The sequence below is a fragment of the Globicephala melas genome, chromosome X (assembly GCF_963455315.2).
Source record: "Globicephala melas chromosome X, mGloMel1.2, whole genome shotgun sequence".
NCBI lineage: Eukaryota > Metazoa > Chordata > Mammalia > Artiodactyla > Delphinidae > Globicephala > Globicephala melas.
Window position 1 is genome coordinate 30,446,842 of NC_083335.1, and position 25,757 is coordinate 30,472,598.

General features: G+C 39.1%; 2 protein-coding genes across 5 annotated transcripts in view; both read right to left on the bottom strand.

The window, feature by feature from the left end:
* The window catches only part of PLS3 (plastin 3), a 224,623-nt gene that overhangs the window by 79,421 nt on the left and 119,445 nt on the right, over window positions 1-25,757 (bottom strand). For 2 of the 4 annotated variants that reach the window (XM_030835717.2, XM_060292751.1), the window contains exon 1: window positions 10,068-10,183. The exons of 1 other annotated variant lie outside the window; for it this stretch is intronic. The gene's annotated coding sequence lies outside the window, so the exon portion shown is untranslated. Of the gene's footprint in view, window positions 1-9,410; window positions 9,668-10,067; window positions 10,184-25,757 lie in introns of those variants that run through there. One more of the 4 variants, XM_060292755.2, reaches the window with a different exon arrangement.
* On the bottom strand, window positions 1,976-13,417 carry LOC115841653 (heterogeneous nuclear ribonucleoprotein A3-like). Its single transcript, XM_070044657.1, is given in 6 exon segments — window positions 1,976-3,149; window positions 3,152-3,392; window positions 3,394-3,422; window positions 9,166-9,333; window positions 9,508-9,653; window positions 13,398-13,417. Coding segments are annotated over 6 exon segments (1,419 nt in total). The 3' UTR covers window positions 1,976-2,334.

Genomic DNA, 25,757 nt, shown 5'->3' on the forward strand with positions numbered 1-25,757 from the left:
TTTGAGTTTATTGAGCATTGTCAACGTATAGGTACACATCATTTTATTGCACTTTCCAGATATTGCACTTTCTACAAATTGAAGGTTCGTGCTAACGCTGCATCAAGTGAGTCTATTGGCACCATTCTCCAATAGCATTTTCTCACTTTGTGTCTGTGTCACATTCTGGTAATTCTCACCACATTTGAAACTTTTTCATTATCATTATATTTGTTATAATGATTGGTGATCAGTGATCTTCGACGTTACTAGGACACACTGAAGCCTCAGATGAAAATTGGCATTTTTTAAACAATAAAGTATTTAAAATTATGTACATTTTTTTAGCTGTAATGCTATCACACACTTAATAGACTACAGTATAGTGTAAACATAACTTTTATATGCACTGGGAAGCCAAAAAAATTGATGTGACTCTATTGCGATAGTCTGGAACCAACTGAAGTATCTCTGAGGAGTGGCTGTACTTCAAGAGGCTGACAGCCTGAGATAAAGAAGCCTATCAACAAACACAGCCATTTCTATGTCTGTGAGTCTACTTCTGTTTTGTAAATAAATTCATTCGTATCATTTTTTTAGATTGCACATATAAGTGATATATGATATTTGTCTTTGTCTGACTTACTTCACTCAGTATGATAACCTCTAGGTCCATCCATATTGCTGCAAATGGCATTATTTCATTCCTTTTTATGGCTGAGTAATATTCCCTTGTGTATATGTACCACATCTTCTTTATCCATTCATCTGTCGATGGACATTTAGGTAGCTTCCATGCCTTGGCTATTGTATATAGAGCTGCTATGAACATTGGGGTACATGTATCTTTTCAAATTAGGGTTTTCGTCTTTTCCGGCTATATGCCCAGGAGTGGGATTGCTGGCTAATATGGTAACTCCACAGATATAGAAAACAAACTTATGGTTACCAAAGGGGAAGGGGGGGGGTTAAATTAGAAGCTTGGGATTAACATATATACACTCTATATATAAAATAGATAACCAACAAGGACCTACTGTATAGCACAGGGAACTACACTCAATATCTTGTAATAACCTATAATGGCAAAGAAGCTGAAAAAGAATATATAAATATATATCTTTATATATATACAGCCATTTAACCAACTTCAGGATTAAAAGTCTCTTCATGATACTGAAAGTTTATGGTCACAAGTAAGCTTTCTGTACTTGAACTGAGTTTTACAGCAATCTGAAATCTAAAGGCTAATTAAATACAAACCTGTCTCCCTTCCCCAATTAACAGTTCTGTTTCAAAAAATAGAACTTCCTATGATTGTACACCCCACAGGATTCTACTTCATCCTCCTTTGCACCTGCTAACTAGATCAGAGGAAACCAAAATATTTCCAAGACATATACTTTACCTAAACCAGCTCCATACGAAACACTATATAAAGAATGGCTTTTTTTTTTTGAGAGCCGCTGTTTGAAATCAAGGCTCTTTTTGCTTACACCAATGTTTAAATTTCAGAGATTGTCAAAGGAATTCATCTTTAAAACAAAAATCTTTGCAATTTCTCTTTATCTCAAAGAGATATTTATCTCAAAGAAATAATCAGAGTCATGAAATGGTTTTTGCCCCAGGGTGTTCGCTGAAGCATTATCTATAAGATATGGAAAGAACAAAAACTTCCAACAACCTGGAATTAGCGAAATAAATTATGAAATATCCATTATATAGAATATCATGCAGTAATTTTAAATATTTTCAAAAATATCTGATTACATGAAAACATATTTATAATACAAGTTAAAAGAATTGGATACAGACAGTATATACAGTATGATCCCAATTTTTAAAATATCTAATGTTCTACACAGGAAACAGATGAAAAATATGAACAGGTGGTACAATTATGAGTAATTTTTATTTTTCTTCTTTATAAACCCTTTTGTTTTCTTCTCATATATTTTTTTTGAAAAGTTTAAAGTTCCTTAATTTTTTATTCCTGGTACCACTACCACAATTTACAGGGCAATATACCTGATGTAATAAAAAGAAAAAGACAAAGCTACAACAGATAAAAGACCTCAGGAATGTACATGTAATTGACACTACATTGCATTAATCAATAGCTGCACTTTTTGCAAACTGTGGCTATGACAGTCCTGAACAAGAAGGGTTTCCTGTTTAAGCTGCAGTAACTTTTCTGACTATGGATCATCGTTCCTTCTGTGGCAGATTTTTACGGTTCCTCTAATGCATTTGGGACGACTGTCTCAAAGTAACCTGCAGCTTTCCTGACAACTCCTCACTCTCTCCCCTGCTAAGAACTGTAGCCCTTTTCTTCTGAGTTTTTAGAACCTTCTGCTACCATCCACCACTTCCACCACCAGATCCATAACCACCACCATAGGGACTTCCCGAGCTTCTTCCACCAAAACTGCCCCCCTTCATGGGTCCATAATTTGATTGCTGTTGTCCACTATAATTTCCAAAATCATTATAGCTCCCACCACCACCATAGTTACCTCCAAAATTTCCTCCTTCATTGTAACCATCATATCCTCCACCACCGCCACCATATCCACCACCTTGGTTTCCATATCCTGGTCCACCACCACCATAGCCTCCTCTACTACTGTAACCAGGACCACCGCCATAGTTACCACCGTTGCCTCCAAATCCATTATATCCACCATCACCTCCTCCATAACTACCTCTGCTGCCACCACCTCCCCCACCATAGCCTCCTCTTCCACCAAAGTTTCCACCACGGCCCAAGTTACCTCCACCACCTCCAAAGTTTCCTCCACGACCCATAAAGTTGCCAGATACACCTCCACGACCTCTTTGTGATCCAGCAGATTGCATTTCTTGTTTAGAAAGGGCCTTTTTCACTTTACACTTATGCCCATTAAGAGTGTGGTATTTTTGAACAACAATTTTATCAACTGTATCATGATCATCAAAAGTTACAAAAGCAAATCCTCTCTTTTTTCCACTCTGCCTGTCTTCCATAACCTCTATGGTTTCAATCTTGCCATACTTTTCAAAGTAGTCTCTCAAATTATATTCTTCTGTATCTTCTTTAATACCACCAACAAAAATTTTCTTCACTGTTAGATGGGCACCAGGCTTTACGGAATCCTCTCTAGAAACAGCTCTCTTTGGTTCCACTACACGCCATCAACCTTGTGTGGTCGAGCACACGTTGCTGCATCCTCCTCTTCAACACAAGAGTAAGTCACAACACCAAAGCCCCTGGAACGTTTTATTTGGGGGTCTCTCATCACCACACAAACCGTAAGTGTGCCCCATTTCTCAAAATGTTCTCTTAAGCTATCATCTGTAGGTTCAAAGCTCAGACCACCAAGAAACAGTTTTCTCAACTGTTCTGGTTCCTTTGAATCATGGCTCTCCTCCCCCCCGGCGGCGGCGGCGGCGATGGCTGGAGTCTTCTCATATTTTTAAAGTGGTCTTGTATTTTTTTAATCCAAAGTAAACTGATTAAAAAATATCCTAAGTACACACTACTTAAGACACTTTTCCAGCAGATTAACTAAATATACCTATTGACTATAATAGCAATAGGATATACCCTAGGAATCATGTCTCATCATTTTCACCTCTGAGAAAACAATCTTAAATGGTAATTCTCCCCCACCTGATATACAAGCACCAAGATGTCAAAAACAACAATAAGAAATGGCAAAAATGGGAATATGCAGGCAAGTAAAGAAATACAGGAAAAAAAGCTTAAAAATTACATTCGTCTATAAAGGAAAATGTATTATTCAGTGTCAATAGCAGAATGTCAATCTGAGAGCAACACTATGTAATTAGAGCATATAATGTAGAATGCAATAATATGAATATTCAAAGCTATTATGCTGCCCTCTCAAATTCTATTTTATAGAAAGTAAAAATTTTATATATATACTTTTTATGTAAACAAGTATTCTGTATGCATATAAATTTAAAACAGCTTAAGAGAATCAGAGTTGTATTTTCAATATATGGGTTACAAGATTACAAAAAAATGATTTCCTATTTAATCTTTTAAAACAGAGATGGTAGAAATAAGAGGTCAGATTTTATAAAAGAAAATGATTTCTTTTAACAAAGAGAAACTTCTCTTCAGAACTAGTCATAGGATATCAGGTTATTTCAAAAGTCCTTTAACTCAAGGCTTTCTGCTTATTCCATTTTCATGAAGTGCTATCACTTCACAAGTGCTATTTTAACAAATGTTAGCAAACATAATTTTAACAAAATAAAAATGCATAATAACACAAAGAATGACAGAGTTAAAGAACTATCATGTAATCGGCAAGATGACAATACACAGTGAAAATTAATTCCAAGTTAATAGTTTTGAGGGTGGGGGTTGAAAATAACCCCTAAGGGGCTTCCCTGGTGGCGCAGTGGTTAAGAATCCGCCTGCCAATGCAGGGGACACAGGTTTGAGCCCTGGTCCGGGAAGATCCCACATGCCACGGAGCAACTGAGCCCGTGTGCCACAACTACTGAGCCTGCACTCTACAGCCTGTGAGCCACCACTACTGAGCCTGCGTGCCACAACTACTGAAGCCTGCACTGCAACAAAGAGTAACCCCTGCTCGCAGCAACTGGAGAAAGTCCACGCACAGCAACAAAGACCCCATCTAGCCCAACATGTTTGTTTTTCAAATGAAGACCTGCATTAACTTCTCACCTTTTCTGTGTTAATGATGGCACACCACTTAAACATAAGTTTATCTCCTCCATTATGCACTTTTCCATACCTGCATGTGCAATTTAGAGTGCAATTATAAGGAGAAACATTTGATTTTTCATGCGTAATTTTACACAAAACCTCCTATTACGGGCAATCACAAAACTAAGAATGAAGTATGATAAGCCAAAGTATTTTGTAACCATTACCAATGAACGCCAAAATACTGCTCAGTAGTTACTTGGGAAAGGTTAAAAAAAAAAAACACCACCACATTAATGGCTTTTACAGGCTATTTGGCACAATATTTGAGGGAAAAAAATTATAAGAAAGTATTACACATATAGGTTTTTATTCTCTTGTTATCAACCATTTCTCTTATTTTTCATTACATTATGTCTGGCTTTATTTCTTCTTAGCTTGTAAAAGTGGATGGCTGGAGAACATTTACAGACAAGTAAAAATGTGGCAAGGCTTAAGTGATGAGAATTCTACCATTTCTGTAAACTCTTATTAAAGCTTTAGTGTTTCTATGATATACTACTACAGTACTTTGAATTTATATAGCACCTGTCTGCTGAAGAACCAAGACTTACATAGCTCATTTATCCTTTCAGCATGCCTGTGAAATACACAGATTGAAAACAGATGGCTTACAAATAAAGTAAAATCCAGATATGAAAACAGAGAACTTCCATGATTTACTGAAGATGGCCTGTCTGTGCAAACTGTAGTAGCCTAAAAGATCCTGGAGTCCACACTCAATGCCTTTTCCAATAAACAACACTACCTCCTTATCATCAAACAAATTTCTAGACCGTTAAGAGAAATTAAGCTTTGTCATAATATAAAATCAGTAAGTTTAATGTGCCAAAAATCCTTGATAAGGAATGATATAAATGGTACCTCTATATTTTAAAGAAATAACATTAGTCACGGAATAAGCCACTGGTGACCGGAGAGTCACCAATTTGCCTACAAGGTATTTAGCTTGGTTCAATATAATTGCATTAAAATTGGGAAAAAAATCAACTGATAAATATAACTGAAATAAGCCAGACTATATCTATATAAAAGATATATCTTATAAAAGAAAAAAAAATCCCAGCAAACCAAAATCCTTGAGCCATGCCCTCATTTTATAATTGAGAAAATGCATGGTGTCTGGCACACGTATGTACTCAATGTTAATTATCAATATAATAATCTTAAGTGACTTTCTCAAGGTCAAACTATGAGTCAGTGGCAGAGCCATGTCTAGAATCTAGTTCTTCTGAAGCAAGTCCAACATACGTCCCCCTTAGCATTGTAATTTTCATTTAACAGCAATGCTTTTTCATCCCTAAAACAGTTTATACTCACCAATATTTATCTTTCAAGTGCTAAGAATAGAGCAAATTCAATGTTATTAAGCATATTGAATTTTTGGAAACTGTCTCACCTCCATAACTACCATTGGCCCAAGTATTATCAGATCTTCTCCTGAGACTGACATTTCATGATCAGACAGTTTTTTATATTTCTAGGCCATAATTTTAACCAAAGCTCTCATCACTAAAAACAGCTAGTCGTGACCACTGGTATCTAAAAGACCTTCCAACACTATAATGTATCCAAAAAACTTTTGAAACCTCCAACACAATGAACATACATCATATGGTGTGTCACTCTCTAGAATAATTACAGACTCAAAACATGATCTAGCTGTTTTCTTCTAAACTGAGTTTTATTATTTTCACAGATTAAACTTTCCCCCCCTGGATTACTTTTCACCAAAAGAGCATGAGCAAGTACAAAATGATTCCAAAAACAGTTACCCAAGTTTTCATGTATTGATAGATGTTCATTTTCAATTTTATACCAGCTACTTTTGGAATCTGTACTAAACAGCAAAAACAAACAGTTTGGCATATTCATTCCACCTAGATTATAGCAATAGCAAATTCATGAATTTATCTTATGTGCTAAGAATATTATGTCAGTAAATTTCTTGGAAAGGCAAGTAGAAATGCTTAAAACAGAATATGGAAAAATGGCAAGTGAATTTTCTTCCTTTTGTCATCAGTTTCACCATACAGAATCTCCTTAGTGCTCAGGCACCACTACCAAGTTACTACCCCCTTCTTTTCTGTAACAGTCACGCTGTTTGCCTAGGAGCAAAATTTCATGGGGTTCCTAATAGTGCCCTGGATATTGACATTCTGCCAGTATAAACAGTCACAGTCAAGTCTAATGTGCTTGTAACCATTGGTAGAAGAGACTTAATCTCAACCCAAATATTACTCACTAGTTATAATTAATCCTTCTACCCAAAATGCATTGAGCCTAGACATTTTTAGCAATTGATTCTAAATGATGGCATCAGACTAGACTAGAGACCTTGGACCTCAGTGTTGATTGTCTGTGTTAAATCAAGGCAGAGCATAATTTATTTGGCTCTCCCACCCCAGGTAAAGAGTCTGATAACTTTCTAGATCTAATTGTAGAAACTAAGAATTAGACTCATAATCCTCTAATTTTAATGAAAGCCTGGGTTCATTAGATCATATGACTAAAAAATGAAGTCAGTAGTTGTAAATGAGTGGACACACCGAGACAATGAAAGACTGGTTGGAGAGCCTAGAGAGGATCCTGTTTTGACATGAGTTAATACTATTTTAAAAAGAACTTATCTCCCTACCACTTTAACCTAGTTGGATAGTTGTGCTCTTCTTTTTTTAAGGTTAAATATTTGTTAGGAGTTCCATCTAAAATTATATTATCACCTCTCTTCCACTAGGGGGGTCTATCTCCCAGTGTAGTTAACTCCAATTAACTCAGGTGCAGTTTGAGTCCACTTCCAGCTAATCTGTGCCGCAAGGCTAGCCTTGTGGTCAGAACTATGTGCTTTAAAGTTGTTCTAGTTTTTAGGCTCAGAAACCCATGCACAGCATGAAAATGTAGTGCTCAAGTCATTCAGAGGTTGCTGCAGTAAGGAGACAAGGATTTTTGGCTGAAGCATACAAGGCCAAAATCTCTTATATATTCCCAGTTTCATTTTTAGCTGCCCTAGTTGTTTTCAGACTGAATACGTATCAACTGGATCCATTTTTGTAAATAAGTAAAGCTTTTAAACTCTCAACCTCAGAGATTCCTCTGCCCATTTCTACACTCTGCAATATATAATCTGAATAGCAAAAACTGCCATGTTTTTCCAACAGCAACCTTAACTTGGGCTACTTGGGTGGGTATTGGTCATTATGGGAGTTGTTTCTGTGGCCTCTCATTATTCTACTAAAGTACTGACAGGTAAAAATCCAACTAGCTCGATTTCTTAAATTTAGTGTCCACTGTTTCCCTGCCTGATTTCTGATCCAATTAATTCCAAACCACAATAACTGATGGTTAATTTTAGCCAAGAGATTATCCACCACCTTCAAGCAGATGCCTAATATAGAGAACAGTTCAACTGGAATATAGGCCAGACTCAGGGACATGGACAAAGCCTAATTTTTTAAAAAACACTATCTTATGGGATATGGCTTCAAATCTATCATTTAGGAATGAAATAGGGCATGAATAAATGGACGATTTTTCTAGAAAATAATTAGTAAGATATTTTTAAAATTTAGAAAAGCCATAACTAGATTGAAGGGCCACAGGGGAGATATATATCCCAGCACAAACATATTTCAAGCACTTATTTTAAAAACAGCTTCCGTTTTTTATTTTGGATAAAATCTGAGCATCCAATTTCCCTTTCTGTTCCCCTCATCCAAATCCAAGTAGAACTCCCTTGAGTAGAGGCTAGTTCACACCGCCCCCTCCCCTTTTTTGTCACGGTAGTTTTGGGAAAATGAACTTCAGCCATTACATTCCAGTTTTAAAGTCAAAAGAAGTCATGTGACCATTACCCTAGGGGCATCAGAGACTTGGGGCACGTGATGCCAATTGACATATGTGGGGCTTCGGCCACTATGTTGGAATTCACTGTAAATTGGATCTTCAGGATCAAGTTTCAGCTCCCAAATACACTGTGACATCCTGTAAAGTGGAGTGTGCGCTTACGTCTCAGTAGTTTTTAATTTCACCTAGGTTTTCTACCTACTGTGCAGTCAGCCAGGCTCTCTTCCCCACCCCCCATCCCTGGTAACAGGTCGGGCACCCCGAGCATCCCGTCTATCTGATCCTAAACGGCGAGGCTCTCCAACCCAGTTAGTTCTAAACTCAACCTTGAGTACCACCCGGCATGTTGTGCAGATAGGGTGTGGAGCAAGAATTTGCGTCGCGTACAGGAAACGTCAGAAAGCATTAAGCCCACTCCACCTCCCAGGTTGGGATCTTCTGCCCTGGAGCCTGGCCGTCGGAGCCGCCAGCACATTAGAGCAAGTAGCAGCGGCGGCGGCGGCAACTCTGGGACTGGCGAGAAGCCCGGGCGGGGGTGGTCGGCGTCCCCCGGCCTCTCATTAGACCGCTAAGTACTGCGAGTCGGGAAATGTAAACACCGGCAAGTGCAGCTCTGTGGGAGGAGGGGATGTTGCCCTCGCCCCCCGCCCCTTCGGCTCTGCCTCCAGAGGAGCCCCGGGAGGTGCCGGGCGGCCGCTGCCCCGACCACGCGCTCGAGGCTGCAGAGCCAAAGGAGCTGAGAAGGGAGCAGACGGGCGGCTCGGGATCTGAGGAGAGGAGAACGGAAAGGTACTGCCCTAATGGCCCGGAGATGTCCTGCTACAGAAAGGAAAAAAGTGCTTACTCATAGGGAGACGCGGTGCGATAGCGATTCGCTCGCTAATGGTAAGGGAAGCAGGCGGCAGGCAGGCAACCGGAGCCTCGTTCCTTCCCTGGGCCACCGCACCCCGTGGAGCCCGGGGGCCGGGGTGAGCCCGTGAGGTCACCCGAGGAGGGCGAGCGGGGGCTGGAGGCGTCGCCGGCGACCGGCTCCGGGATTTCCTGAGTCCGGAGCCGGCGGAGGAGCGGGGGAGGAGGGTGGCAGTAGCTGAAGAAGGACGACAGAGGGAAGTTAGGCGCTTGGTTTCCACTTCGGGGCCGCCGCCACGGAAGGGGAGAAGGGCAAGGGCTGGCGTCAAGGACTCCAGCCCAAGTTTGGCAACAAGTTAAGAGCAACTAGTGAGAAAGCACCATCTCTCCAGTGAAAAGCAGAAAACGTGTTTGCGGCGGGCGGTGGTCGTGGGGAACACTCGGTCACTCCCACCCGTTCTTGATGCGAACGACCGCTTTGGCGCCCAAGGTCTAGGACAGAAATTTCTGCAGCCTCCCTCTCAGTCCCCCGCCTCCCGTGCCAGGCACGTTCCTGCCGAGGTTCCCGGAGATGCTCTCTCCTGGACCCACTTATGCCCACGCCCAGGGATCCCGCTCCCCTAGTGCCCTCCCGCGCCTGCAGAGCACTTACATAAAGTCGCAGAGTACCGGATCTGGCCAGACAGCCTCCAACCGACACACTCAGACAACTTCTGCCGCTCGGAATTTTTGCGGCTGTGGTTCTAAAGCCAGCGCTCCCTCCCCTCCTGCCAGCCCCCTCCGCCCCTCGGCCGCCGCCATTGGCTCCGGTGGTGCTAGCAGTCAGCTGGGAACCAGGAAGGGGATTGGGCCACGAGCCTGTCACATCAACTGGGTGGGGAGTTGGGAGAATAGGCACCGGGATGGGCGCCCTGGAGGGATGGGGACTAACTCTGCGGCTGGGAGCGGAGATTGGTCCTCCGCTCTTGTTACTTCCCCTCCCTGGCTATGAAGAGATTAGAAGTCCTCAGAGCCTGGCTCGGGGACCACGTTCTAAAAAATCGTATGGAATAAACGAAGAGATGAGAATGTTGGAGCGAGAGTTTGAACGTCACCAAGCCCCTATTTAAGTCTCTGGAGAGTACAGTTTCAACACAGAATCGTAAAGAGAATCTCGGCATGGGAAGGGACTAGTAATACTAGTACTTAGTTTCTTCTGCTCCAATCAGCCTGCGTGCGGAACAACGCAGAGGGAAAACCTCAGCAATCTTCCCTTTCCAGCGAGGTCTAGGGAGCAGATATATGGACAGGACGAGGCTCTCATGTTTTTGGCTTCGTGCCCAAGTAAATTGTTGACCCAAATCACCTGTCTGGTCTGTTTGTCCATGCGGAAAGGAATGAGAGGTGGAGGTGGGAAGGGAAGGTGGAAATAACGTGGTTCCCACTCGTTTGACTGGAAATGGATGTCAATTTTCATCAGTCTCCTTTCACCAGAGAAAACTTGGAGACATGCTCCTGGTTCCCAGAGGACCCTTTCTTCTTCTTGGCCTCTGTGTCATAATTGACCTCTTTCATTAATACACGTGGAGGTTTCCCCTCCTTATTGTGCATTCCAATCCTTTGGCTCACTCCAGGTCCAAAATCAGCTCCAAGGACCAGAGTTTGACGGATTCTCCAGGGTCAGGTCAAGAGCTTGTGGCACAGCTGTAGAAGAGAAAGGCTAAGCCCTTTCCTGTTTCAGTCACAACCATTTTGTTCAGGAAATGTGTGCTTGGAAAGTTTTTTAAGAATTAAAAATTGGTTCACTTACTTCTCATTTTATATTCACTACGAAAATTGCTAAATTAAGAGTGGCCTGGGACTTCCCTGGCAGTCCAGTGGTTAAGACTTCCAATGCAGGAGGTATGTGTTCCATTCCTGGTCAGGGAACTAAGATCCCGCATGCCTCAGGGCGCGGCCAAAAAAAAAGAGTGGCCTGAAAATCGAATGATCTTGTCAAGGAACCCTCACTTCATCTGCTATTATGAATTTCCTTAGAGAAATTAACCTATAGTGAGTGCTGGCGCTTCTTGAATGGGCAGAAGAGGGGAGTTCATATACTGCCTAAAGGCTACACTAGCAGAGAAGGAATTGGCACTGGGAAAAAGGCTCATTAAATATTAATTAATGATTAACCATCTGGAAGAACATATGAAAGGCACAGAAAGGTGAAAAAGAAATGAGAGAGTAATCTGGCTATCGGAAATATTAAATTTCTGGTATGAGAGATTTTGTATTGGGTCAGGTTTGGGTCAGCACAAAAATACTGATTTCAACATGTTCGTGTTGTGTGGACTGTGAAGTGTACCGCCACACACATTTACGAGAGGATCCACAGTGAGATTTCTGGCTTTCAGTAATTGGCCCAAGGTTTGGTATGGTTTCTGGAATTCTTTACACAAAATTTCTAGATACACTAATACAGTACTTCAGTTTTCTACATTTTATGGCGTCTGTTAAGTCGCCACTGAAGAGCTTCCACCTGCTTTAAAACTTAAATTTACAGACTTAGAATGTCTGTATGAAGGGACTGTGCAAGCTAAATTTTTGAGTATGGATATATTTGTCTCAATTACTTAACTTAGTATTCTATTTTAGTTTATTTTTCAAGTGTTAGAATTTAGAATAAGTCAAAATAGTAAGAATCCTAGGCATATGCTATTTACACTTTCCTGTTTTTTTCTTTTCAAAAAAGCTTACATAGAAGCTTTACTTTATTTACTAACACTGATGTCAGAATTCAGTAAGAGTTTGTGGTCAAGAAATGTCACTTTAATGGAAGTACAGTGGTCACAGTTTCAAAGCCACAGGGTGCCCAGGTAATGGCACTGTGTCTCAGTGCCTCGGTAGTTTCCAACAGATAAAACTTGCCCTATTTGGATGCTGGTTGAGATTCCTGTTTAACAAGCTCAACAAAGTAGAACTCCATTTTAATGAATACTGCTATGATAGCCATCTTGATGTAACTAAGCTACTTTCGTGTTACGCAAAATCTAAAAGTCCTTTTCAGAGGCTAACATTTTGCTCTAAGAAAGGAGCCTCAGACTCAAAGCTCTATTCAAACTGCATTTCTTTCTGATCTATCACACCATCAATTTAAGCCATATAGGATCATTCACAAAGTAACCCAAAGTTGGTAGTTTTCCTATCTATATAAAGAGGCTTGCAGGGACTTCCCTGGTGGTCCAGTGGGTAGGACTCTGCGCTCCCAACGCAGGGGACCCGGTTTGATCCCTGGTAGGGGAACTGGATCCTGCATGTATGCCACAGCTAGGAGTTTACATGCCGCAACTAAGAAGGCTGCATGCAGCAACTAAAAGATCCTGTATGCCAGAACTAAAAGATCCCGCGTGCCTCAACTAAGACCCAGCGCAGCTAAAATAAATAAATAAATATTAAAAAAAAAAGAGGCTTGCACATCTGGTCTTCAGGGTTCCTTTCAGAAGCTCAAAGGCAGATCGTAGGGCCTAATTCATCTTTTAAAAACTGAGTTATAATTAACATACAATATTATATTAGTTTCACGTGTACATGTTGATTTGATACTTTTATATGAGATGATCATCACAATAAGTCCACTTACCATCAACCACTATACAAGTTGTTATAATATTATTGACTATATTCTGTATGTGTACATTACATTCCTGTGACATTTATTTTATAGCTGGAAGTTTGTACCTTTTATTCCCCTTCACCTATTTCACTCATTCCCCCATGCCTCCTCCATTCTGGCAACTACCAGTTTGTTCTCTGTATCTCTGAGTCTGTTTCTGTTTTGTTTTGTTTGTTCGTTTGTTCTGCTTTTTAGATTCCACATATAAGTGAAGTCATACGGTATTTGTTTTTCTCTATCTGGCTTATTTCTCTTAGCATAATACCCTCCAGGTCCATCCATGTTGCCACAGATGGCAAGATTTCACTCTTCTTTATGGCTGAGTAATATTCCACTGTATGTACGTACATCACATCTTCTTTATCCATCCCTCTATTAATGGGTACTTGGGTTGCGTCCATATCTTGGCTATTGTAAATAATGCTGCAGTAAACATAGGAATGCATATGTCTTTTCAAATTAGTATTTTTGTTTTCTTTGGATAAATACCCAGAAGTGGAATTGCTGGATTGTATGTTAGTTCTATTTTTAGCTTTTTGAGGCACCTCCATATTGTTTTCCATAGTGGCTGTATCAATTTACATTCCCATCAACAGTGCAAGAGGGTTCCCTTTTCTCCACACCCTCTCCAGCATTTATTGTTTCTAGATTTTTTGATGATGGCCATTCTGACTGGTGTGAGGTGATACCTCACTGTAGTTTTGATTTGCATTTCTCTAATGATTAGTGATGTTGAGCATTCTTTCATGTGTTTGTTGGCAATCTGTATATCTTCTTTGGAGAAATGTCTATTTAGGTCCTCTGCTCATTTTTGGATTGGGTTGTTTGTTTTTTTGATATTGAGCTGCATGAGCTGCTTGTATATTTTGGAGATTAATTCTTTGCCAGTTGCTTCATTTGCAAATATTTTCTCCCATTCTGAGGGTTGTCCTTTCATCTTTTTTATGGTTTCCTTTGCTATGCAAAAGCTTTTAAGTTTCATTAAGTCCCATTTGTTTATTTTTATTTCCATTTCTCTAGGAGGTGGGTCAAAAAGGATCTTGCTGTGATTTATGTCATAGAGTGCTCTGCCTAGGTTTTCCTCTAAGAGTTTTATAGTGTCTGGCCTTACATTTAGGTCTTTAATCTATTTTGAGTTTATTTTTGTGTATGGTGTTAGGGAGTGTTCTAATTTCATTCTTTTACATGTAGCTGTCCAGTTTTCCCAACACCACTTATTGAAGAGGCTGTCTTTTCTCCATTGTATATTCTTGCCTCCTTTATCAAAGATAAGGTGACCATATGTGTGTGGGTTTATCTCTGGGCTTTCTACCCTGTTCCATTGATCTATATTTCTGTTTTTGTGCCAGTACCATATTGTTTTGATTACTGTAGCTTTGTAGTATAGTCTGAAGTCCAGGAGCCTGATTACTCCAGCTCCGTTTTTCTTTCTCAAGATTGTTTTGGCTATTTGGGGTCTTTTATGTTTCCATACAAACTGTGCAATTTTTTGTTCTAGTTCTGTGAAAAATGCCAGTGGTAGTTTGATAGGGATTGCATTGAATCTATAGATTGCTTTGGGTAGTACAGCTAGTCATTTTCACAATGTTGATTCTTCCCATCCAAGAACATGGTATATCTCTCCATCTGTTTGTATCTTTAATTTCTTTCATCAGTGTCTTATAGTTTTCTGCATACAGGTCTTTTGTCTCCTTAGGTAGGTTTATTCCTAGGTATTTTATTCTTTAATTGCAATGGTAAATGGGAGTGTTTCCTTAATTTCTCTTTCAGATTTTTTATCATTAGTGTATAGGAATGCAAGAGATTTCTGTGCATTAATTTTGTGTCCTGTTACTCTACCAAATTCATTGATTAGCCCTAGAAGTTTTCTGGTAGCATCTTTAGAATTCTCTATGTATAGTATCATGTCATCTGCAAACGGTGACAGTTTTACTTCTTCTTTTCTGATTTGGATTCCTTTTATTTCTTTTTCTTCTCTGATTGCTGTGGCTAAAACTTCCAAAACTATGTTGAATAATAGTTAGCCTATTATTCTTGATTGTTTGATTCTCAAATATTTTAGGCCAGATATTAGTGAATTTAAAAGTGTCTGTGTGCATAAGAGCGCGCGTGTGTGTGTGTGTGTGTGAGAGAGAGAGAGAGAGAGAGAGAGAGAGAGAATATAATATGATTTTTAAATGATATTAGTATTTGAAGGCAGATGGATGGATCAAGAGACTGAAAAAGGAGCTTTCACCACATAAGTCATTGGTTAAATACCATAAATATATGAGTCTGTGTCTACTAAACAAACAAAATGTGACTTTAAAAAGAGATTGACAGAGTTATAACATAGATGAACTTTGAAAATATTATGCTAAGTGAAAGGAGCCAGTTACAAAAGACCACATATTGTATGATTCTATTTATCTGAAATGTACAAAAAGGGAATATCCATAGAGACAGAAAGTAGATTCATTGTTGCTGGGAGCTGGGGTGGGGAGGGGTGGATGTGAAGGAAAATGGGGAGTTACTGCTGATGGGGTTCCCTTTTGGGGCCATGAAAATGTTCTAAAATAAACTGATGGTTGCACAACTCTGTAAATACACTAAAAACCATTGAATTGTACCATTTAAGCAGGTGAATTGTATGGTGTTGTGAATTATATCTCAATAAAGCTGGTATTAAAAAAGAGACTGACACAATTAGGCTGCTTAAGCACAGGAAAACCACACTAGTGAAGATATGGCATGTGACGGCAGGAAACAAGTATAGAAAGGATCGGTATTGCAAGAGACAAACTAAACTCAGAAATCAAAAGGGCCTTGGGAGATAAAGTCATCTACCTCTTGTTCAGCATGATCCCTTGTTTGCCACTGTCATTGCAAGAAGGACAAAGTGCTTCAATTTACCACAAAAGAGATTTCAACACTGCAAAAACATTTGATTTCAACAAATCAAATAAGCCAGAAACAGAAGCTGGATAGCAAAAAAAAAAAGATATATTTCTTCTCTGATACTTTTAGAAAGGTTTAAGTAATCATGTGACTATACTGGTTTAGGGATTATATCATGCCAATGTTTTCATAACTAATTGCAGTCAGAAAGATAATTGGACATTTGGTCTAAATAACCAAGAGTTTCCTTATAAAATGTCACAGAAGGGCTGAGGACAAGAAGTTTCATTTTGAACCAACAAACATCTCTTTGATAATTCAGAACCAAGAATGCATCCACTGGTTTGTTTCTTCGTCAATGTCATAGGGTCACCTGAACAAGTGTGTAAATAGAGTGTAAACCTGTCCATTCAGAGAGGATTCCCTTTCACACACTGGCACCATTATAGTAAGATACATCTCATCTAGTGGATGGAATGGAGTAGGCCTAGAAGTAACTAAGCTTAAGTAAACTTTGAATTTTTTTAAAATATTTGGGAGTCTTCAGGAAAGTACACCATGTGAAATGAGATCAGACTCGTAGGAATATTCTAAGTCAGGAGTCAAAAACATTGTCTACAAAGGGCCAGATAGTAAATATCTTTGGCACACAGGCCATATAGTCTCTGGTACAACTACTCAACTTGGCTGTCAAGAGTACAGAAGCAGCCACAGACAATAAGTAAACAAATGGCCTTGGTGATGTGCCAATAAAGCTTTATTTACAAAAACAAGCAGCAACAGGTTGGGCCTGGAGCAGCTTAGTTTGCTGACTCCATCTGGGTTCCTGTGCTTGCCCCAATTTGGACTTGGTATCCGGGTGGAGTTGTGTTCTTAAAGGGGTATATTTACGTTAGAATTGGTTCATGACTGAAGATATGAAACAGATTAAGATAGAAATTAGCTCCTTTGCACATTACAATCTTAGGTCTTTACAATCTTTAATACCAAGCAACTGATGGATAGCTGTATTCTACTCTCATTTCTTTATCACTATTCAAATTTGAATGTAATCACAATTGCGGAATTCCACGGGGGTGGGGGGAATGACAACTACAGCTACCTCTTATTGAGCTCCTGCTATGTGGCAGGACTTGTACTAGGAACTTTATGTATATTATCTCATTTAAGGCTAATAACTATTCCATGAATGGAAGTGTTATTATCCCCATATTCAAATGAGAAAATAAGGCTTATAGAATTAATTAGTAACTTTTGCCCAAGATCATTTGGATTGTAATGTAGAAGCTGGAAGGTACAGGAGTGGGGAGGAGATATTCCATCTCATATCTGACTCTACAGCCTGTGAATAGAACCATAGGATATTACAGGAAACGTTCACTGTACTTTATCCCAAAAAATAAAGCATGGGGGCTTCCCTGGTGGTGCAGTGGTTGAGCGTCCGCCTGCCGATGCAGGGGATGCGGGTTCTTGCCCTGGTCTGGGAAGATCCCACATGCCGCGGAGTGGCTAGGCCCGTGAGCCATGGCCGCTGAGCCTGGGCGTCCGGAGCCTGTGCTTCGCGACGGGAGAGGCCACAACAGTGAGAGACCCACGTACCGCAAATAAATAAATAAATAAATAAATAAAGCATGGGAATGCAGCTGATGATTTTACCTTTCTTCTCAATTCCATGGAAAATTGGTTAGCCCACTAGTGGTAAATCTCATTGATAAGCAGGCATGTTTATTACACTTATGCCTAATCTAATGTTGATGGTGTATAGTAGCATGTATTTATTTTTATAATTCTACACATCGTGCTTTCTTTCCACCAAATGACACTGTCACCTTTGAAGAGTAAGTCAGTGGATCCGTGAAATAGAAATTCATGCCAATGGCAGCAGGAAAAATATAATTCTGTCTTCCTCTTAAGCAATATTTTAGGTGATGTCCAGGATTAATAACATAGATATTTTAGGACTCTGAAGACTGGAAATAAAGAGAGTTTATTTTCAGGCTATATTCTACAGGATATTAAAATATAGGATAGCTTAGTCAAACCAGTTATTTGTTACAAACAGAAAACAACAGATATTCAGTTTATCCTCTAGGCAGGATATAGACAGAGGCCTAATTTATCAAATTTTCCAGAAAATATACTATTATAGCCCAACTTGTCCTACCTGATGAACCCTGAATTACGAGTCACATAAATCGTGTGTCGGAGGGAGGTAGTTTTAAACAAATGAAATATATTTCAACATAAATGTGTTGATAACAAAACACCCATAGCATATGGCCGACATTTTCTTTAATTTGTTTAATATAGGGTCTCCTGAAGCATCACATTTAAAAACTAAAATAGAGATTGGGATTGACATATATACACTAATATGTATAAAATGGATAACTAATAAGAACTTGCTGTATAAAAAAATAAATAAAATTCAAAAAAATAAAATAATTTGAGAATGAAAATCATAGAATTTTTGTGTTAGAAGGAACATTATAGACCATCTCCCTCACTTTACTGATTAGTAAAACAGAGGCCCACAGGAGCAAAATGACTTGCCGTAATCTTTTGGTTCTTTCAAAGTCCTTTTATAGTTACCTTACCAGATGGCATTTTCAGGATTTTAATCTTCTTTCTATGTAATTCAATTTTAAGTGTGGATTTGCAAATATGCTAGATAATGATGTATTCCAGTGACCCTGCCTTAACTCAGGCCATGTATCAGGATAGAGTCCCTTCCAGCTGTCAGTTTCCTGGAGAAGGGAAGTCAACAATAAGGTACTACCTGAGTGTACCCAAATAGCAGGTAGGGTGTAAGTGGGTCTCCAAAACCTTGCACTTACAGAGCAAAAGTAGGGCCGGGACTGACCAAGATCAGGAACCCTGTCAACCAAAAGAAATGCAAAATCCAAGTTTTAAGGACCCAGTCCAAGATGAGGGCTTGACAAGGAGGCAAGGGGAGGCAAGTGAAGACAAGGAAAACCTGAATAGCAGCTCAGCATAGAGATGATTTGCTGGTTTTGAGACAGTGCCCCCTACAGGTCACACGATGCAAAGATCCCTTGTTCCGACTACTTTTTTAAGTCGGCTCTCTAATTAATTAGTCTGATTCTAAGAGGCATGAAAGTCAGTACATTATTCCTGGGGAAGCTGGAGTAAATTATTCACAACAGGAGGAACAATTCAATGTCTGCAAAGAGGTCACTTGACAGGTCATTCTGCGCCACAATGGAAAGACTTCACCTAGTTTGCCTCTTTAATTCTCATTTCCCCCTTTCCTTATTGTTGAGTATACAAAAGTCCTTCTCTTCTGTTAAAGGAGGGCAAGCCCTTTCTCTTCAAATCTGAGAAACAGATTCTAGGCTTATTTATCCTTTCCAGTTTCTTTGTTACCTTGTCTGAAGCAGGTACTTCTCAGTCAAGTACATGACTTAATCATTCTGGATCAGTGTAAATTTCAAGAGCAGAAAACCCACCAAGGAGAGAGGCATAGGTTAACAGATTGCAAAGGGTTGGCAGTACTTCCTTTAAACCCAGATATGAATACCAGCCTCTCCTACCTCCCAGTGACATATGATTATGCGTTAGAGCTCCCCAGATGCACAGAACGGATGGATGTGCCAGACTAGAAGCAGTCGTTCGGGAGTCTTTCGTCTTTAAAATTTAACTTGAAATATTTAAAATAGTAATAGATATCATTCTTTTTACCAGAAATGATTCAGAACATTAAGGTCTTTTCTCAATCTTACTTTCCGTTTTGAAGTAAATATAAATTTCTCAAAAATGAACCAATACTTCCATTAGTATTTTTTTTTTTTTTTGTGGAGGAAAGAAAATCCTCTGAAGGTTTGGAACAGCTCAGCCTCCAAAGTTCAGGCCAGAAAAGTGGACTAATTGAATGCTTATCGGTAGTAGTATAATTTTTTCCAAATGTCTCATAGAGTTTTGGGGTTTTTTTAAATATATTTATTTATTTATTTATGTCTGCATTGGGTCTTTGTTGCTGTGTGCGGGCTTCCTCTAGTTGTGGCGAAGGGGGCTACTCTTTGTTGCAGTGTGTGGGCTTCTCATTGCGGTGGCTTCTCTTGTTGCGGACCACAGGCTCTAGGCGTGCGGGTTTCCGTAGTTGTGGCACGCGGGCTCAGTAGTTGTGGCTCGCGGGCTTAGTTGCTCCGTGGCATGTGGGATCTTCCGGACTTTCCGGACCAGGAATCAGACCCGTGTCCCCTGTATTGGCAGGCAGATTCTTAACCACTGTGCCACCAGGGAAGTCCCTCATAGAGCTTTATAAATAATTAGAAGTACGGTGCTTTGTGACCACCTAGAGGGGTGGGATAGGGAGGGTGGGAGGGAGGCTCAAGAGGGAGGGGATATGAGGATATATGTATACATATAGCTGATTCACTTTGTTATACAGCAGAAACTAACATAACATTGTAAAGCAATTATACTCCAATAAAGATGTTTAAAAAATTCTGTTTCTAAAAGGGAAATTGATATATAAATTACAAAACTGTGTATGAAAGGATAAAGTATTATCGAAATCCAAAAAATGCATAACCATTAGTAGGTTTTTTTTCAATTACTTAAAATTTTAAAATGAAAGTGCCATGCTCAGAGCTAATTTCTGTGTTTTCAGTTATTCCTATTAAAAGCCATTAAATTAATTATAATGCTTTGATGCTTCATGGAAGCTAAATATTTGCTTAAACATTAACATCTACAATCTTAAAACCAACATCTTAAATCTCAGTACAGGGGACAATTCTTTCCCATGATCACTAAGATAGGTCATTTCAATTACTGCCCTGAAGGCTTAATAGAAATCCTATGAAACTGGTGGCTTGCACCACACAACAACTTAATCTTTATTGCAAAACACTTTCTTTTGTAACACTTCTTAATACATTTATAGATCATTTAATGAGATTTAATTTTATAAGTAATGAATTTCCAAGGTGTATGCACAATTTGGCAATGGTTTTTGGAAAATGAAAACATGAGATTATATAAATACAATATAGTTATGATGCAACATGAAGGTTGTGGTTTTTATTTGGTATCCTCATATTTGCTTCAGACAGCTGTTCCCTGCTCCTCGGTTGGGTTCGGGCATATTGTCTGGAAAGCTGGGTGATAAATATTCATGGTGTTTTAACGTAATTGTAAGTAAAAAATGGTTGCATTGAGAATCAATTTTAATTCTTTCTTGGTTTGTTTTCCTCTCAACATTGCGGGGTCATAAGTTTCTAAAAACTTGAAAAAGTTATTATTATACCTGTTCCAGGATCTTCTTGAAAAGGCACAAAAAGGAATTATTTCTCCTTTTCTAAAATTGAATGCAAATGATCAGATATATAAACCTTAACATGCAAATTAGTGAAACATTCCACAGATTGTCTGCCGCCACTTCTCACCCCACCCACGCATTCCCTCATATTCTAGCTAAACCAACTATTTCATCATTTCCCAAATATGCCTGTGTACCTATATAATCCACTTTTGACAGTGGAATAGAAAACGTGTATTTAAGGAGAGTCAGAACTTGGTTTGAATCTGTCCCTTGCTATCTGTGTGGCTTTGAGAAAGTTATTTAGTCTCTGTCTGCCTTGGTATACTCATAAGAAAATTCAGAGGATTAACACTTGAGCACAGTGCCAGGTATATAGCATGTGCTCCATTAGTTGTTATTGAATGAAGGATCAAATATAACATAAATAAAGTATCGGTACGTAGTACATCTATCATTTACCCTCTGTTCCTCTGTGAGGTCTGCTTTCATGTTCCTTTTTAACCTAGCAGGTCCCTAACCATCCTTCAAGTCCTGTATCAAATGACATCTTTGGAGATGACTTCTCCAGCCCCTCCAAGGCAGAGCTAGTGGTTCTATCTCTGCACTCTCACAACATCTCATACTTAGCTCCCAGAGCATGGTGCTGTCATTGTTGTCTATGTCTCCGACCAGGTATAGGGAGCTCTTTGAGGGCAGTGATTCCACCTTATTGGGCTTTGTGTCCCTAGTTTCTAAGTCCCAGGTACATAATAGAGCAAATAAATGTTTGATGAAAGATGAGGAAGAGGCTGAGTTGTCTGCCAAAGCTTTTTACTAGAATGTAAGATTGGACTAAACTTCTGAATTCACATATTCCCCACATCCCCAGTAGACCATGAAATCTAAGGGAAGGCCCCTTGCTTTGTATTTGCAGTGCTGACACAGTATCTGGCTCAATAAATGTCTGTTGAATTAATGTAGGCAAAATCCATCTTTAGAGCTCTTTCACCCATTCTTTTCCATTATTTGAGTAACTCTCTTCCCCCACTTCATAGGATCCCTACAATATCTGCCTTTGCTTGTGTGCTCTCAGTCTCTGATTTCTTTCCCTAAGTACCAATGGATAGGTTTGAATTAGATAAACTCATCACTGTTAATGTGTTATTAGCTAACTCCTTGCCATCCCTCCCAATCAGTAAATGTCCTGGCGAATGGTAGTATATCAGGACAGCCAGTTTCAAGGGGTTAGGGGAGGGGAGATTTGGATGCATAATCCTTAAAATATCTTTCAAATTACACTGTATACAGTGACTACTCAGTGTGTTAATTGGCATGTCTAGCCCTGGACAGAGGTTCGATAAATTAGATATCGAACTGAAATCCCTCAGTTCTGAACCTATCCTTTTAAACATGAAGAATTAAACTCCCTTTTAAACATGGAGAATTAAACTCACCAAGTCTAATTCCCCACTTTGAGTTTGGGAATGCTCAAGTAGTGACCTCCTGTGGAGCTGGGAGAAAAATCTTGGCTCTAACTCCCTTCCAGATTACCTGAAGTGACCCCCACTTAGTTTTCATTTGCCCAGTAACCAAGAAGGGACCATTTTCCATGCTGATTTTAATATGAAGAAATTTGGGCTCTGGGTGGGTATTCAGCTAGCAAGTAGTGTACCAGAATTATCTCTGTCCTATCAGTCTATCAAGCATGATACAAACAAAATTAATATGGATGCCTAAGATTCTTTGGTATTTTCTCCTGCAAAGTTGGTCTTTGATGGGTCGGGTCAAGTATCCCAGCCTGTGTCATCTTCCTTTTCAGTCTTTTACTTACCAAAACTAACCCCTGTCCAACCATTCAACTGTCAAGGAAGGAATACGACATTTCTCTTATGATTACAATTTAAATATCTTGAAGGAAAGTCTTTTCTGTTAAAAAAAAAAAAGAACAACAAAAAACTCAGAAGTGTTAATGGTGTTACGTTGGTCAATTCGGGTACCGGATTGTACAAGGAGAAGTGTTTTGGTCTAAGACTCCTAAATTAGAATATAGTTAGACAAGGATTGTTAGTAAAAATTTCCTTTTGCTTTATCCTGATAATTGTTTTATTTTCCTTCAGACATCTGTTCCCAGAGACTGTTGCCTTGAGTCCATATCCCCCTCTTTCAATTAAGGAGACAGATAAGCAGTTGTCTTCAGAATATAAGGTCACTGGCATTCCATAAATGGATTCCAGTGCCTGCTATAGAAACAAGTGGTGAATGTTCTCTGTCACTTGCAAACTATAAATTAATTAAGTTGACAACTTTTCCTTCTTTATGTTATGCTTTCAGAGGGACTTTTGAAATACCATTTGTTGCATTTTCTGATTATAAAAGTAATGTATGGTCATTGTAGAGAACTGATAGTACAGAAAAGTACTAAGAGGAGAATAAAAATCTCAACACCCAGATATAACAGCTGTTAGCATTTTGATGTAGTTATTTACAGCTTTTTAATGTGCATATAAAATATTTTAAAAGAAAATTGGGATCATATTATATATACAATGCTATATCTTGGCTTTTCAAAGTGTCCTTACATCTGAAACATTTTCAAGAACCATTAAGTATTTGAAAACACCAGTTTAAATTGTTATATAACATTTTGTCATATGAATATACCACGGGCTGTTTATTAAAAATAACATGGTTTTATGGTTGGACATTCAGTGTGAGTCCAATTTTTCCATCTTAAAAATAATTCTGTAATCTTTGAATTTCTGATTGTTTCATTAGAGTGGAATCCTACAAAGGAACTTACTGGGTCTAAGTGTGTGATTTTTTTTCAAAAAGCATTCACGATAAGAATTTTAAAAGTATCTTTAAAAAGTTTGTACCAATTTACCCAGCCACCAGCAGTGTTTGAGCATGCCTGTCCTTTTCACTGAACTCTCCCAAATAATCATTTAAAAGTTCTTAATTTGATTGACAAAAGTGGTATTTTAAAATATTGAGCATCTAAAAAAATATATCCATTAGGTTCTTGAACTTGCCTCATGTGTATTTATCTCTTTTCTTGTGCTTTACCCATTTTCCATTTTGATTTTTGTGAGCTTTTTAGTATTTTAAATCGATCATCCCTTTTTAATGTTCGTTGCAAATATTTTTCCCAGTTTGTGGCTTGTCTTCTAAGTTTTCTTATTTAGTAATGGCTTTTGAGCTTCAAGTTTTTCCATTTTTGTGTAGTCCAAATCTATTGGTTTTTCCATTTGCAGTTTCTTCCATTGCTTATGTGCTTAAAAATTCCATTCTTATTGAGTAGAGTTTTTGGTTAGTTTTAATTAGTCAGATTTATAATTTTGAAGGCAATGGATTTGTTCTACACGACTGCAAATATAGCTATAGCTGCACTTTGTTCATCTTAAATATTTTATAGACAGATTTGGAAGTGTTAGTTACAAAAGTAGGAGCAGCTGTAATTCCTTTTAAACAGGACCGTGTATAGAGAGAGTGATTCTTAAGAAGTCTTTTGAAGAAAAGACTTGAAATGTTGACATTTTACTGCGGTGAACAACTGTGTTGATTGAATGTTCCACATTATTCACTTCACATTGTGTAAGAGCTCTGTAACTCAAGGCAACACAACACTCAAACTGAAGAATCCCCCAGCAGTTTTCACTTTGAGGATTATCTGATTGTAGCCTTATTTCAGAATAGTTAAAACAGCATTTCTCAAAGGGTGGTCTTTGGACTCCCTTCCATCATAATCACTTAGAGTAATTGTTAAAATGGAGATTCCTGCATCCTCCCTTCAAACATACTAAATCACATCCCTTGGGGTTGAGGCCTCAGAAGCCACATTCTAACAAGCATCCCGGATGATTCTGGTCCACTGTAAAGTTTGAGAATCTCTGGGCTAGAGAGGAAAATGAGAAGTGGACCCCCAGAGGCAAAAAACAAAAAGCAAGCATTTGCGAACTTGAAGTCAAAACTAGATCTGAAATCAGTATATCGGCCAATGGGCAGAAAGGATAGTCAGAATGCAACAGGGCAGAGATGAAAGAGCACTGGCCAGGAAATCAGAAAAAGGAGCTCTGCTACCTAATATCCTTGTGTCCCAGGGCGAGTCAAAACTCTTCAGGCTTCTTATCCTTAAAATGAAGATAAGAAATGCACATACCCAAGCATACAGGATTGTGAGGACCGGGTGAAATAAACAAATGTAACAATGCTTTGTAAAGTTCATAGGTTTTATTGTTTATGATAGACTCAAAAAGGAAGTGCTGGTGGTGGTCAGCATCTGGAAGATGTGGCACTGGGTACCAGTGATTCATTAGAGTCATTAGAGTTCAAGGTCAAGAAATCCAGTCCCTGGAAGGACTTGAAGTTGGGGGCAGGGATGTGAGGGGAGAGAGAAGGCAGGACAACATTTGAAGGGCTATAGTAGGAGTGCAAGTTATTGGCAGACCTACATCAGAGAAGGAACAAAGCCTTCAGTGGCTCTTTCAGTGGTCACAGTCTCATCGAGTGATGTGAATAATAGCCACCAAGTTCTTTTATCAGGCTTCACACCACCCCGCAACCCC